The sequence below is a fragment of the Centropristis striata genome, chromosome 10 (genome assembly GCF_030273125.1).
Source record: "Centropristis striata isolate RG_2023a ecotype Rhode Island chromosome 10, C.striata_1.0, whole genome shotgun sequence".
NCBI lineage: Eukaryota > Metazoa > Chordata > Actinopteri > Perciformes > Serranidae > Centropristis > Centropristis striata.
The window spans coordinates 15,337,652-15,349,617 of NC_081526.1; the positions used below are offsets into that span (position 1 = coordinate 15,337,652).

General features: G+C 40.0%; 1 protein-coding gene across 1 annotated transcript; it reads right to left on the reverse strand.

The window, feature by feature from the left end:
• Window positions 1-206: 206 nt before the first annotated feature.
• LOC131979049 (mid1-interacting protein 1-B-like) lies at window positions 207-2,201 on the reverse strand. Its single transcript, XM_059342936.1, has 2 exons — window positions 2,086-2,201; window positions 207-1,883 (listed from the first exon to the last, which is right to left on the reverse strand). The coding sequence occupies exon 2, from the start codon at window positions 1,556-1,558 to the stop codon at window positions 1,049-1,051; it is 510 nt and encodes a 169-aa protein (XP_059198919.1). The 5' UTR covers window positions 1,559-1,883; window positions 2,086-2,201; the 3' UTR covers window positions 207-1,048.
• Between the last annotated feature and the right edge of the window lie 9,765 nt (window positions 2,202-11,966).

Below are 11,966 nucleotides of genomic sequence, written 5' to 3' on the forward strand. Positions count from 1 at the left end.
AAAATGTATAAAGCATGTTTTTGACAAAGCACTGTGCTGTAATATGTAAGATATGCAGAAACTTCATTTGTTTGTGGCCTATAAATTAAAGTACTTTGGGTTGTCTGAATAGGATTAATTAATTTTTTTGCAGTTTTTTCTGTGATGTAAAGCTCAATTTTATCATACCTGAATTCATGAAGAAAATCAATACACAACAAATGAAGTAAGTTTATACAAAAGTTTATTTTTAGAAACAGCAGTCAGTACAAAAAATTACGCAAAGGTGCATTCAAAAGCATTTGCTTGTTTTGACAGATGGACATGTCCAACAATACCATGATTATAGCAAACAAATGGCAATAACAACAATGCATCTTGTGAAAAAAAACATCATTATTGTCTTTGCAGAAGCATTAGTTGATTCTGGTTCATTGGTCATGTAGGGCATTAGGTGATCATGGGCAGCTACAGTACAGTAAGCATCTGCCTCCTTCCATGCGAGCACAATTTAAAGACACAGACACATCAGATGTAAAAGGAGCACTGATCATACACAGACGGATACATCTGAACACACTGACATCATCAGCAACACAAACAGGAAGCTGAGTCTTTCATCAGTATTCCCCTAAGAGGGGCGGTTCAGACGATGCGACTCGTAGTTCATGCAGTCCACCTTCTCCAACTTTGAAATAACATTTGGCTCTGAAAATAAATTATACATTAAATATACAATTTCTTTAAATATATGTTTCATCTGCGTATCACAGGGGCTGAATTCATCGTGCGTACAAAACTTCTGGAGTGCAAAACCATATGAGTTTGGTGTTCAGTACACAAATGCTCAAGCTTCAGGATCAACACATCTACAGTGAATAATACCAAAGTTGACCGACACCATGTAGGAACTAAAGAGGGAAATAAGCTGCCTCTTTCTCTACCATTCAAAGTTTGTCCCCACATGTCATCAGTAGTAACAGCAGCTTAGTTAAAAGTCCCATTTACAGAAATCAGTTCAGCCAGTCCACAATAAAAATAATATTTCAGTTCTTGTGGGCTCCTCAGCTTACTGGCCCCATCCTCCCATGCCAAGCTCCTGGTTGTACCGCTTGACGAGACAGTTGGCCTGCAGTGTGAGCTTGGACAGCACCCCTTGTAGCCCAGTCAGATGGTACTGAAACTGCTTCTGCAAATCCTCGTCCTCTTCCTCGTCTTCCTCCTCTGATGACATCGATGACATCGATGATGCGGAGGAGGAGATGGACGCGGACGAGCTCTTGCGGCTGATCGTCATGCTCTCCTTGCGCCTCTCGTCGGCTGCGGCGCACCTGACCCCCCACTCGATGTCCATGCGGATGGACTTGAGCAGCTGGTAGTAGCTGTACATGTCCCCCTCTTCCTCTTCGCATTTCAGGGAGCTCATCTCGCTGTCCTCCTCCAGCGGGACGTCCCGCAGCAGGCTGGGCACCATCACCGTCTGGTCCATTTTGTTGACGGCACCGATGAAGCGGTTCATGGCGTTGAAGAGGGAGTTTTTCTGGTTGGGAGTTTCTACGAGCTGCTGCTGCATCATCATCTTGGCGAGTTTTCTTCTTGGACAAAAAGCGAAGAGTTTCTTGTCTTGTTTGTGTCTCCTCTGTGAGTGTCCTGATTTAATTCCGGGCTGATCGGCTTAAGAGCAGGGTCTGTTTGTCTGTTTATGTTGCAGTGGGGATTGGCTGTCCTTCTTTTTCAGTTTCCCCCTCGTTATGAGTGTTCTCAGCTCTTGTCTTGGTTTCTAGTTTTCAGGAAGAAGGGTGCCGACTTATATAGATGCAGGTGGTTTCGAGCTAAAGGCGGTCCCACAAAAAAAACCTGTTTGTCAAGTTCTCCCACTGCAGTTGTAACAAGATCCAAATGACCTGAAATAGCACACAGCAGAGGAGAGAGGTTCGACACATTTTCAAGAAGGGGAGTGGCTTTAAACTGACAGTTAAGGGTGAATCCATCTCCACAGAGTGCAGATGTAAAGAGAAAAACAAACATTTCCTATATACGCATAAAGCCTTATTGCGTACGCACAGCAGCTGTAAATTCACTTGATTTATCTAAAACTTAACTCACCATTCAGTGTGCTGTCCAGTGAATCCTTCTTCTGATTTCTCTTCCGGTATAAAGAGATGACTAATATTGCATCACCACATCCCACATTCTGTTCCGATGACTCGCAGGGTGAGGCCGAGCCGGGCCGGGCCGGTATGAATATTCATTAACCCAGCCATCAGCCCACTACTCGGGCCAATGAGGTGGCCGGATGAGTTTCTGGAGGCGGGACAAGTCGATGTTGGACCAATGACAAGGCCACTGTTGGCTTCCTCACGGATAGAAGATACAGGCAACATGTGGTCGAACTCCGAAGTTATTGATTTAATTCATAGACTGATTTTCAGCATGTCACCTACAGCGCTGGAAGAAATATTCTTTCAGTGAAACTGCCAATAAATAGCTTAATCCATTGCAAGTAAGAAGTACATAATCAAAACAGGAGTTTATTGACAAGTATTCTGTTTTGGTCAGGGCCAGATTAACACTTTGCTGTACCCTGGGCAACAATATTCAAGGGCCCCATCATCACGACCCCAGAATCACCATAATATGGCAAAAATACAGAATAAATTACAGTAATATACAGTTAATTTACTCAATACATCAATAACTAACTGTCATCAAGTGCATTTTCATGTACAGATGTGCAAACGCTTATAGAACTACAAATACACCACAATGTCCAAACAAAAGACGTCAGCATCAGTATAATCTGGCATAATTGACCCACTACATAGATAATAATAATAATGATAATACATTTTATTTGGAAGGCGCCTTTTTTTGGCACTCAAGGACACTGTACAAAAAGATAGAAAAAGATAGGGAAGGAAGTGTCCTCAATTTTCACAAAAAAATAAGTAAGCAACCACTTTCAAAGCATCCAATATTTATTTAACAACCCCTATTCCCAGCAGCACAAATGTATTGAATTGATAGAGCCATCACAGAGGAAGACAAGACACAAATACAAATCAAGAATCTAGACTCAAGTAGTATTTTGGTCCTCAGCTCATTTTAAACAGAAATCACACTGTAACCTCAAAATTAATTTTTGAGCAACGGCTCCGATGGACAGTTGAACATAGAAGCGAGAGATAAACAGATATTTTGCTTGTGCCCACACTGCCCTGGGCCCTTTAGAGGTCGAGGGCCTCTGGGCAATTGCCCAGTTGCCCATATGGTTAATCCGGCCTTGGTCTTGGTGCCATGGTGAAAAAAGTATTCAGATCCTTTACTTAAGTTAATTAATTAATTAAGCAAATTACTACACTACAAATAAAAGTCCTCCATTCAAAACTTGCTTAAGTAAAAGTACAAAAGTATCAGCATCAAAATGTACTTAAAGTATCAAAAGTAAAAGTCCTTGTTATGCAGAATGAACCCACTCAGATTGTTTTATATATTCCAAATATATTATATGATTATCGTATTGATGCATTTATGTTATGTTAATTTTACTTTTGTAAAGGTGGGACTCATTTTAACTACTTACATTTAAAAAAATAAATAAAAGTCTCATCACTTTTAATTGATCATGTGTTTCATGTTAAATCTTGACCCGAAAAAGCTGGGAGCTAATTTGCCTTTAAACGGGTGGAGTAAAAGTATAAAGTAACATAAAATGGAAATACTCAAGTACCTCAAGTACAAGTACCTCAAAATCATACTTAATTAAGCTACAGTACTTGAGTAAATGTACTTAGTTACATTCCTCCACTGGTTTGGTGCAAAAAATAAACATAACCATTATAAGATGGGGTAAATGAATATGAGTCAAGAGCAGTCAAGAGTATATACAGAATTAAAAAATAAAGTAGAAAATATGAAAAAGTATAAGAATAATATAACAAATATGTACAATACAACTATTTAAGGACAAAAAGCTGTACAGTTTTGTGCAGAAGACTCAAACATTTTGTTATTGGTGAGGGGGATGTGGCAAATGTGCAGTGTACAGGGGCGTGTGTGTGTGTGTGTGTGTGTGTGTGTGTGTGTGTGTGTGTGTGTGTGTGTGTGTGTGTCAGTGTCAGTGGGGGTCTCCAACCTTGTTGATGAGACCAGCTGCAGACAGGAACAAACTGTTTTTGTGGTTGGAGGTTGTGGACAATCTTTCCTGTTCGCCTCAGGGTCCTGAGTATGTACAGATCAGGATCGATCTGAGTGAGATGAGATGCAAATGTACTTAGTTTTAGGGGATACCAGTGGTGAAAAAAGCCTGGGTTTTGTGTTAATACCTCTATCATTTTGACTATTTGTCCTTTGTTAAGTACATTTTCTGGTATCCACTGAAATCCCCCTTAACACACACCCCACCCCCAACCCCATTGTACACAGAATTGGTGATGAGGGAAAATGGTTTGTTTATAAAGGGGAGATAGCAGGTCTACAGTAGATGCCACATAAAAGTTATACATCATCTGAAACCTGGGAACCTGATGATTAACTTCAGAGGTAGCTCAGCACAGTGTCAAATTGTAGTCATTACTCTGTAATTATGACAGGAGTTTATGAAGGCCATCCCCATGCTCAGTTATGCCTTATAAGTTGTTGTTGTAATTGTTGGGTTGACCCAATTTGTTACACAGATTTGGCGACTGGGTGGCGAGCACTTCTTTTTTGATGAGAAACCCCCTTACTCTCAATATACCTAGGAAAGCCACACATCCTCTGAATGTTCTGGGTCTCTAATTTTTGGTTGTAAAGTTCCATGAGGCTGTGATTCTCCTAGAGGTCACAACAGGTCATTTTATACAGATAGGTCGTTAAAAAGCATGCTTTCACTAAAATGAAATGGTTTCTGCAGGGACTAGCATCATCACACTTAAAAGGAATTGGGCACATTTAATCCACAAGGGCTTCAAGTTTCCACTGATATCCAATTAATGAAATTCCAAGACTGTTTAGGCACCCCAGTGTACAGAAATATTCAAATCGAAAAGATTAAAATAAAAAAAATAAAAACTGCATGTGAGTGTAAAGTAGGCATGCATGTCAAGAGGAGATTAGTGGGTTCCCAAAAGAGCCCATTTGCAATCAGATATCTTGAGGTCTAAGGTCAAGTGACCCCTTAAAAAATGGCCCTATATCTTCATATGAAAGCAGAGTCCACCACAGCCTCTGAAAAAAAGCCTTAGGGCCTTAGAACGTAAAGGAGATATTGAACATGTTTAAGAGCAGCTATGGAAAACCTAGCAAGAATCCAAAGAAGTCCTAAATTAGCAGCGACATAAGTGAAGTAATTGGTGCCACATCAATGGGCATCCCAAAAAAAATAAATTCTTGTTGCAACTGTCCAATTATAACACAATTACAGTGATACAATGGGGAATTAAAATATCATAAAAGTCTAAGTTCACACTTTACTGAGTACCGCATCCACACTCGCAGTCCCTGCAGGAATATTACTGTCCTGCTTATTTCCCCTCAGGGTAACTTTAGTCTAAGCCAGTTACAGTACTGACAAGCTTTTCAGATTACACTTAAAACCAAACTGTTGCACCAGCCAAGTTCCAGCGGGGATGGTGGACATCTCATTCCCAGCTTACTCTTCTGACTACATGGTACAGCTGCTGGTAAACAGGAGGGGGGGGGACTCCCAGGACTTCCACACAGGAACTGCAACAGAAATAGCCCACTATTACAGTGTGTGCATTCGCAGAAGTGCCCGGTTGGAAACCTGAGCTTTAGTAAACACTTCTAGGCAGACTGAAACTATAGAATCATGTTTTTCATGGTGTTGCCATCAACAACAAATAAATCCACCTGTCTGGTGTTATATCAAAACATGTCTGACTGACTGAATGGAAAATATATCCTCATAATTAAAGGGATAGGCTCACAGGAATGATATAAAGGGAGAAAGGGAGGGTTGCCCTGATTGATACTCCGTGCCCAGTCGGAAATGTCTTTGGGCACACTTTGTTCTAGAGATGTGAAAATGAATCACTCCCTAAAGAATTGTTGCTCAGCAAGAATGGTGGGAATGCCAACACTGGCGGCAAAACCTGTTGGTTGAGTTTCTGTTCCGTCCTACTTCCGTCTCAACTCTGGTGTGCTGGTACGACTCCCTGTCTGCAAGCAGTTGGTGGAAGTCTACATATCATAGTAAAAGTAGTAATATTCCATAACATGAAAAACACTCCATTATGAGTAAAATGCTTGCATTAAAAGTAAAATTGTCTCAACATTATTAGCAAAATGTACTTAATTTATATTACCACTCATATAACATGCAAGTCATATTTAATACTGATGCCTCTGTATGACCTACATAAGCAAACAAGACCATCTGGGTTTCAAAAGGATTAAAAAACAATTCTCAATTTTGCCCTCTTCCTCCAACAAAGGAATCTAATGTGTCTTATTTTATTCATGAAATACGTATGAGATATGGTTTTTAATATATACAGTAACAAAGTTTACTGTGTTTCACCATCATTATTACAATTATAAATCTTACATAGCCACAAATAGATGCGTAACCTCATCGCTATGCATGCTGCAGACAGCGGCATTTTAAAAACAGAAAAATACTACTATAAATAAGTTGCTTCTTTGTTTCACTTGCTTCCAAAAACAAAGATTAAGATCATTACAACAGGAGGGAGTGGTGCTCACGGGAACACTACCACTTTCGTACACAGGGGGCGTCAAAATCCACACATTAAAGTTCTTTGTAGTTGCTTTTTTCAAGTCTCTTCAAGATTTTACTTAAGGAAAAGTATGCAAGTGTAAGAAGAAAAATGCACTAAAAGTATCAAAAGTAAAAGCACGTAAAATGCGGAAGAAAGGTGTCGAGACTATCAGTGTTGCAATTATTATATAATTGGAGCATTTCTTTGTTGCATATACTGAAGGTGAAGCTGATTTTATTTGTATACTGTTGGGTTAGTTAGTTTAACAATTGGTAATATGTTATAATATGTTCATAGGTTTTGTATCTGAAAGCTTTCTCTGCAAATTGACAATAGCTGTTGAATAAATGTAGTAAAAAAAGGATAATATTTTACCTAGAAATGCAGAGGACTAGCAGTATAAAACGGCACACAATGGAAATATCAAAGTAGTAGTGCCTGGGAGTTGAGTAAATTGTAATTTCCCACTCTACCCACATCCCCTCAATCCCAGATCTGCCAAGGAAGCAAAGCTACACAAACACAAACTGCCTAATCTTATCCCCCCTCTGAAGATAAACTGATCCCAGATCCAGTTAGAGAGAAAAAAAAAGCAGGTCAGCAGAGCAAATGTGCACCGCTGCTGCTGAGTTGAGATCAGATAGGAACAGGAGCAGGTTTTTGCTCTCTCAACAGGGCTGTCAATCACGGCCCCACCTCACTGACTTCCTCTCTTTTCTCCCGTGAAAGGCCTTTCCACTTGTCAGAGGACGCACTGTGCCTGAATGCAACAATGAAACCCGGATCAGCTCGGAAGGGTTTCTCGATTGTGTGTCATGTCAGAAGCGGAGCATCCACTGATTACGGCGGGTGTCATCATCATCCCACAAGGCTTCAAAGAGAGAGAGGAGGAAGTGGAGGAGGAGGTGGGGATGGAGGAGTGGAGTGTGGGGGTGGTGGGCTGCACTATAAGAACAGGCAGCTTGAGTGGGAACTCTAGTACTTGTCATCACGACTGCATGTTACTGAAAAGTGAGAGGCATGGGTGTCTGAGTTCAGCTGGGAAGCTGGAGGAGAAGCAGCAACAGCAATTAGAACAACAACAGCAACAACTCACATCACAAACAGGCGGGTGGAGCGGGACAGGCCTGCTGTATTACTTTATAAGGCGGTAAATGAGGTATCACTGTGGATTAGAAGAGAGAAGTTCCCTCTGCGTGAGTGTGTGTGTTTGTGAAGAGAGCTTAAGTGCTCCCTCTGCAAGGTTTTGAAAATGAAATTCATAATAAGATCATATTAAAGCAGTAAAGTAATTCATGTCATAGGTTTAATAAGATTTTTTAGTCTGATCGAATTGCCATTTGAAAACACATTTCTTTTATACTGAGCCACATGAGCCACTTAATGTTATGAAAGCTGGTAATCTTCGCTAAAACAAATTATTCTGCTGATGAGCAGCAGTCGATGTAGCACATCAGCAAAGACTGTTTGTGACACTAACCGTGTCTCCTTACACCTGTTTTATGACCAGTTTCTATGGGTGCAAAAAAAATGGATGGAAAACACTGACAATTAAAAAAAGTGACATTTTACACTTGGCTAAGGTGGAAAAGATTGGGTATCAATAAAAGCGAAAAAATGAATAAATGATGACGTACATGAAGCATGTGATTTTAATGTCCAGTGCTGCTTCTGAGATGAAAAAAACAGCAAATAAAATTATTTTATTTTAATTAAAACCTAACCAAGTAGCTGTGACTGCCCTCTATGAAACAGAGAGGGCAGTCACAGCTGGACCTGCTTAGTGCCTCCTTCTGGCCCCACCAACACGTTTTTTTACTTGGCCAAAATACTTTTTTAAATTGGCATTTCTCTGTGTGGTGAAAGTTCTTAAAATATAAAACCTCTAAGGATCAAAAAAATGAATTATACAAAGAATCATGATTGACCTAGATTGCAGTTCCAGGTGTCCTATCAGACAGTTCACTGCAGTTTTGCACATAGCCACTGAGTGGCTTGCATGCTCTCTGGTCTAATAGAAAACAAATGATATATGAAATTAAAGTTAAACACAAGAGTGTGAAAAACACCAAAACACATAAATTGGAAAACATTAGGATTAGGTTTAGGTAATCTCAGAGCTATATAAGCAGACAGTGGTGGAAAAAGTATCCAGATCCCTTAGTTAAGTAAAAGTACCAATAGCACACTGTGAAATTACTCCACTACAAGAAAAAGTAAAATACTACAAATATATTATTGGGACTGGGATGTTATTGATGCTGATCTATGTAAGCAGTGTTAATTTTCTCAAGGTAGGGTTAATTTTCACTACTTAATATACTGTTATAAGGTGTAATTAAAATTAATTTAAAAAATGTATAATCACTTTGAATCTCGACCCAGAAAGTAACTAAAACAGCTAAATCTACTGGAGTAAAACGTAGAATATTTGCCTCAAAATGCAGTGGAGTAGAAGTATAAAGTTACATAAAATGGAAATGTACTGAGTTACATTACAGTACTGCTAGCAGACCTGCACAGACTCATTACACTCACACAAACAACAGCTGGCTGAACAACCAAGAATTGATTCAAACTCCAGACTCCCTGCTCCTGTAACATCTGCAGGAACACAGCAAACCGAGCACAGCACATAATGTGACCTCCGTAACATGAACCACTGCACACAGTCATAGGTGAGCGTCACCGTGAGTCCGAAATATTAAGCAGCAAAACTAGCAGTCAGGACCAATAATATCTTGCATAATGACGCAGCTGACAGCGGAAATAAAACCTGATAATAAATCACACAAAACTCACTATCTAGATATGCCGCTGTGTGTCTGCAACGGGCTGGTTTCACAGCTGCACGATAGCAAAACAGAGGTCACGTCACATGATGACCTTTCACCTGTCGCAGGTCATCGTGTGACGTAAACAAACTGATGGAAGCCAGGTCATTTTATTTATCGTCAAATTGTAAATAGCCGAAGGCGGGCTTTCGCAATAGGCTAAATAAATAAAAAAAATATTAAATGGCACTTTGGACATCAAAGTGCAAGCTACCTGCGCGTGCCTGCAGCTATATCACCTGTTTCATATATGATTACATGAGAAACATTTTAATTTCAGTATTTGTTGGCATTTGTGTAAGAAACAGAGGGGAAATGTGCTATTTTTGTTGTTTGTTTAAAATGTAGTGGTTGCAAACAGCTTCTCTTCTCTGGCTGCACATGAACACTCTTCAGTCCGGGTTCGTGTGTGTGTGTGTGTGTGTGTGAGTGAGTGATAGCGCTTCCCCGGCGGATGCCTCCTCTCGCCTATCACCCATTAAGTGTATTCGGGAGGCGGATGAGGAGCGCAGGAGGGGGGGCAGTGCGCGGGAGCCAGCGGCACGCACGCTCCATTAACGGACCCACTGCCGCGCCGCTCTGCCGGTAATTTGCGTAACGAGATTGGAGCGAGCCCCGTTAGCGCGATCTCCCCGAGCCAAACAGCCTCTCTCACCGGTCTTTTCCACCGCTTTCCCGGCCTTGTTTCCGATTCAACCCGCAGCAGCGCAAGAGGAGAGCCGGAGAATGTGTGTGTGGTGCTCCATTTATCTCCGGACACACACACACACACACACACACACACACACACACACACACACACACACACACACACACACACACGACACGCATTCGCGGCTTTCCCTCTTTTCCTCCACAGCTCCGTTTTCCGCTGATACCGAAGCGCCCTCACGTGGAGGACCACGGTACTCAGTGATGTCATACAGTAAACCAGCCTCAGAGGATGTTTATAATCACCCCCCAGTTTAAAAGTTTTTCTACTTGATTTTTTTAAAACATTAATTCAGTCTCTGCAACATGTTAACAACGACAAAAGCGTGTCTACCATACATTACTATAACCGATTAACTACTTAACTATTACCATATTAAAACAATAAAATGTTACCCCCCCAAAATAAAAAAAAGATGAACATAAGGGCTAAAAAAATGTGAGAAAAGAATAATTAAAACTTCAAAATTTAGGCTATAACTACTCCAAATTAAAAGCCAGATTAAAAAGGTGGGTCTTTAATTTCCTTTTTAAAAATACAGAGTAAGCCAATTCCTTGATGAAAACAAATTATTGTTACATACAAATAACAGAAAATAAAAACAAATAGATAAATTGTTATGTCTAAATATGATAAAATGAGGTGTCAAATAATGGCAACTGTGAAAACCACAAAAGACAGGAGAATAAAAAATGGAGGCCGATTTTAAAGAAGTGTGAGTCAGTAGAGTTTTTGTGTTGTTCTGCCTGTCAAAAGTCAATTTATTCTCAAGTAAATGGGGAATTTTGTTTTGTCCTGAAACTCTGTCAAGTTCTTAGTATTTGTCTTTTATTTTAGTAAAAAATAAAAACTTGGTTCCTATGTCTTCTTACAGGATGCAGTAAAGCAGATGGTGTTGCTTTGTCTTCACTTCTTGCTGGCAGAAGTGACAGCCTGTTTTCTCTTTGTTGTCTGAATCTCAGTATCAGGTTGTTGTCACACTGTCAGTATTATAGTGTCAATCTGTTGTTTTTACATCCCTGCGGTAACCCAGATAATCTGCCACAACATCTAATGCATGTCAGTCTGTCCTGGAAGAGGGATCCCCCTTGAGGTTTCTTCCAGTTTTCCCCATGATTAAAGTTTTTCTCACCCAGGTTGGAGGGTGTCATATGCTGTGCAGGTTATATAGAATGTAATGAACTCTTTAATGAAATTAGCAGTTTAGTCCAACATCTATTGTTTTTGTGTTTCTGTTCACTTTGTGAATTTAAAATCCTTCAAAAGAAGAGCTGTAAGAACCATAAACAAAACCACTTACAGAGAACCAACAAACTCACTGTTACAAATTAAAAGCACTACTTAAAGATTTAGTTGACTTCAAAATTGTTTAAATTATGTGCTACTTGTAAAAAAAAAAAAAAAAAGTATCCAAACAAACATCTTATAGGATAAAATGGTGAAGTGATGACATTTTATATTCAAAGGGTCAAAGGTCAACTTTACTGTGACATTGAGCTCATGGAGCTTTTCACCTGCTGTTGGCAACCCGGCGCCTGCATAGAAATAGTTAGTCTTTACCATGATGTTCTTGTTTGCTGATTTACATTCTAAAGATGCACCAGTATTAAAAATGAGACTGTTTCCTATGTAGTTAAAAACTTACAGTAGCAGCTCAACTTGCAGCCCCTCCAGGATGCCTTTGATCACAGAAACACTGATTTTTAACGTGAAAAT

What these genes read in the sequence shown, in the direction of transcription:
- LOC131979049 (XM_059342936.1), bottom strand. Translation starts at nt 1,558, where the DNA reads ATGATGATGCAGCAGCAGCTCGTAGAAACTCCCAACCAGAAAAACTCC.